Source organism: Triticum dicoccoides, unplaced genomic scaffold, assembly GCF_002162155.2.
Source record: "Triticum dicoccoides isolate Atlit2015 ecotype Zavitan unplaced genomic scaffold, WEW_v2.0 scaffold36550, whole genome shotgun sequence".
Lineage (NCBI taxonomy): Eukaryota > Viridiplantae > Streptophyta > Magnoliopsida > Poales > Poaceae > Triticum > Triticum dicoccoides.
The window spans coordinates 1-3941 of NW_021266631.1; the positions used below are offsets into that span (position 1 = coordinate 1).

Consider the following 3941-nt stretch of genomic DNA (forward strand, 5'->3'; position numbering starts at 1 on the left):
ATTATTGTAGTTGAAAAATGATAATAAAGCATTTTAAAATGTTTAAAATGTTTATAGAAAATGTGATGACCTTGTAGTTAAAAATGTTAACCGAGCGTTTGAACAATATTTAAAATGTGTATAGATTGTTTTGACCATGTACTCAAAAAATGTTGAACTTCTATTTAAAAAATGTTGAGTGTGTTTTAGAAAAATGTTTTTGATATATACGAAAAATGTAGAATGAAAGCCAAAAGAAAAAAGAGGAAAAACAATTAAAACCGAAAAGGAAACAAAATAAAAATGAAAAATGAAAAATAAAACCAAGGAAACAAGTGGAAAAAGAATGGGAAGTACTGAAACCAATAAAGAAACAAAAAATAACAAGAAAGAAACAAAGAAACAAAGAAAACAAAAAACCGATGAATATTGTGAAAGTAACGAAGATAACAAATGAAGAAAGAAATAAAATAGATAATCCCTGAAAACCAGGAATAAAACAAATAAAACCGGTGAAAAAACAAAAAAAAACTCAGAAAACTGGTGAAAAAACAAAAGAAACTCAGAAAACCGGTGAAGAAACAATAAATCAGAAGAGAAAAAAGGATTCGAACCAGCGAAGCGATCGTTCGCTCGCGAGCGTCGCATGCCAGCGATCGAATATAAAAATAAATGGGTCGGCCCAGTTTGTATGCGCATATTCACCGCCCGTGCTCCGGCTTTAAAATGATTAGCATGTGGCCGTGGTCATTTGAGAAAGCCTGCAAATGCTTCTGTTTCGAGAAATCAACTACGAGGTCCGGGCTACCTCTGATGCCGGCCCATGAGCGGACGCAGATGACCACCGAAGCCCTTTAAGCCCAAATAAATTTCTACCTCTTCTTCCTCGCCTTGCTGCCGTATGCCCCCGTGCCATTCCGGTCCGTCTCGTCGCTCGATACTCGTCTCCCTCCACAGAAAGGCTAATGGCGACCGCCATGCGGAGCGCCCGCCTCCTACGGCTCGGCTTCTGTCACGTCCCTTCTCTTCTCTTCCGAGGGCCCCTGTTCCCCTCCCCGAGCCCGGGCCTGGGCCTGGGCCTGAGCGTTGCCAGGGTCGGGTTGGTCCATCTCCGATGCTCGGCGGCCGAGGCCGGCGACGGCAGGGGTAAGAAGGTGTCAGCGCGACTAGCACTGGCACAGCAGTTGATGCGCGACGCCGAGGAGCGCGCGGCCTCAGCCGGCTCTGATCCCGCCCCCAAGATCACCATGGGTAACTCATCCCAACCGCCCTAATTTGCCCCATTGTTGTAGTACTACTATCATTGGTACATAAATCCGAATTGATTGCTCATGCTTTAGAAATGGAGTAGTAAGTAGCGCTTTTCAAATATTAGGAAATAGCCTGTATTGAGATTTAGACTTTTAAAGTTGTAGCTTATGACTAGGAACATAGAAGATGGGGATCACGAGGTGCCATATTTGCTAAGGAGGATTGTGATGCCTTTGCAGTAACGATGCTATTTATAGAGTGAGAAATGTGCATCTGATTTGGGTCCTAAGTCCATTCTACCTAGCCGTCTGCCTCTACGGAGTTGCCCCTCCTGATTGCTCGTTCAAGTGTATGTGTATCTGCTACTTATGCATACATTTCATGCTAAGGACATCGTTCTACTGGCATTTTCGTAGCACAAAAGAATTTGTAAGCTGGCGGTGTGGTGAATGCTAGCTATGAAGTTGATTTGTTTGCTTGCTCTGTTGCCAATCTGCTTTTATTAAGCAGAAACTGGTACTGTGGAAACCAAGTTAATTAAGCTTGAGAAGTAGCTAGCTTGCTTGCCTTACAGCTTGAAGCGAAGAAAAAGAAAGTAAATATTAGGTACAGATATGAGGTAATAATGAGCTTTTGGTTAGTAAATTGCTTTATCTAACCTGTAAGTTCATGTAAGAGGTAATGGAACATCTGGTCTGATTGTTGCAAGTTGCAAGTAAAATGCATATTCTTGTCACGGCTTGTTGCAGGTATTTGACTATGAACTGGAAGAAGGAAAATAGTTTGAAGAATTCGCTAAACTGCGATCATATATATAGCATACCTTACAAGTATTTATGTCAACAGTCAGTAGCGGAGCTACAACAAAAAACCAGGGCAGGCCAATCTAAGCTTTCACTCGTACATAGGCATTGTTTTTGCTCACCAACTAGGCTATTATACATATGTTTTGGATTGAGCGGGCCATGGCACAGTTTAGCCCTCACATAGCTCCCCCAGTGTCAACAGTATTAGTTCTGCATTCTGTATCCCAGTGACATTTCTAAACGTTTGATTCCTGATGACTATGTATCCAACCGTTACGTGGGTTGCCAGCTGGTCTAAAGTAACCCACTTTATGTGTGCAGATCATGTTACTGTTAGCTTTGCAAGAAGTGGGGGCGCGGGTGGTCAGAATGTTAACAAAGGTTTGCTGTCTGTACATTCTCCTTATTTATCACTGCATTGCCTAGTACTCCCTCCGTCACAAAATAAGTTGAGTCACTTATTTTGTGACAGAGGGAGTATATCTGAATTGTTGTTGGTTCAGCATTGTGAAACTAATGACTGGTCTGTTTTGTTGAACAATTCCAATTCAGCAGTAGCACGTTTTGTTTCATCACTTGTCATGTTCAAATAATTGCTGTTGGCCCATTGATGGGGTGTTTTATCTTAGGGATCACCTTGTCCTAGGATGGGGTGAGTCCATCATTGGATGGTCCATTAAATTTGCCAAATGTATTCCATTTGTCAAACCAAACAACTGGGTCGGATTCAGAGCTAGGATGGTTCCGTCCATTAACCATCCAGTCCCTCAAACCAGATTCTCCATTTCTTTATATTAAGGATGTCCAGATAGTGATTACTTAAGGATGTTGATGTTACCACTTCACGCTAAAATGTGTACCACTATTTTGCAGTTAATACAAAGGTTGACATGCGGTTCAATGTTGAGAAAGCTCATTGGCTCGGAGAGAGGATTAAGGAACGGATATTGCAAACGGTTTGAAAACCTTAATTTACACATCTTATCTGTTTATGTTGCTATCATGTCTTCTGTATTATGTTGTCTACCTTTAATGGATGCATCATATTATCTGCTTTCTCTTGTATGCATTTTTGTGTTATATTTCATATTTAGAGAGGTCGTTACAATTTAAATTTCTGTACGCCCAGGAAAAGAACAGGATAAATAAGGATGGTGAACTTGTGATGTCTTCTACGAAAACTAGGACACAGAAGTAAATATCACTTAGCTATTTCTTTTTGTTGTCTTATTTGGACAGCAATTGACATGTTTATCACCTTAGGGGCAATATTGAAGATGCTTTGCAGAAAATACAGGTACACCTCATCCATTTCAAATCTTTGTCTAGAAGCAATTCGCATAGCATAGGGTCCATATTGCTGTTGCCCCTTTTCCATATAGCGTACTCATTAAATATTTGATAACAGGCGATCATTGATGCTGCATCATATGTTCCCCCACCGCCTTCAGAAGAGCAAAAGAAGAAAATTGAAAAAATGTAAGCTGCTTTCTGGCCATTTGCTTCCTTCAAATTTATTTAGGCACCAATACTCCACACAAGTAGCAACTGATGAGCTAATCTTAACTGAGCTAGCTCTTTTGTTTATATAAGTGCAAGTCATTTAAGGAAATTGTAAAAGGTGTCATGTAGTGTAGATATCGTTACCCGCAAAAAAAAAGTGTAGATATCGTTGAAACCTTCTGTACATGTATACTCTAAGGGGATGCTTGGTTCACTTGCTATTTGCTGAGTATACTTGATTTGAAGCCACAACTTGCCACAGCTCACTTAGGCGAGTTTGACTTTCTTTAGGCTGTTGTTTCGCTTGTTGCCACACTCGGTGGTGGAGCGTCAACCACACCAAAGACCGGGCTAGTTGCTGAACTAATGGGCCAAAGCAACACACGAGCCACAAAACCAAGC

At 41.0% G+C, this 3941-nt stretch overlaps 1 protein-coding gene across 1 annotated transcript; it reads left to right on the plus strand.

Moving 5' to 3' along the window:
* The first annotated feature begins 875 nt into the window (after positions 1–875).
* Positions 876–3545, plus strand: LOC119346013 (peptidyl-tRNA hydrolase ICT1, mitochondrial-like). Its single transcript, XM_037615776.1, has 6 exons — positions 876–1230; positions 2358–2417; positions 2910–2992; positions 3166–3230; positions 3300–3333; positions 3445–3545. Exons 1-6 carry the CDS (start codon positions 945–947, stop codon positions 3517–3519), a joined length of 603 nt encoding a protein of 200 aa, XP_037471673.1. The 5' UTR covers positions 876–944; the 3' UTR covers positions 3520–3545.
* Positions 3546–3941: the final 396 nt, after the last annotated feature.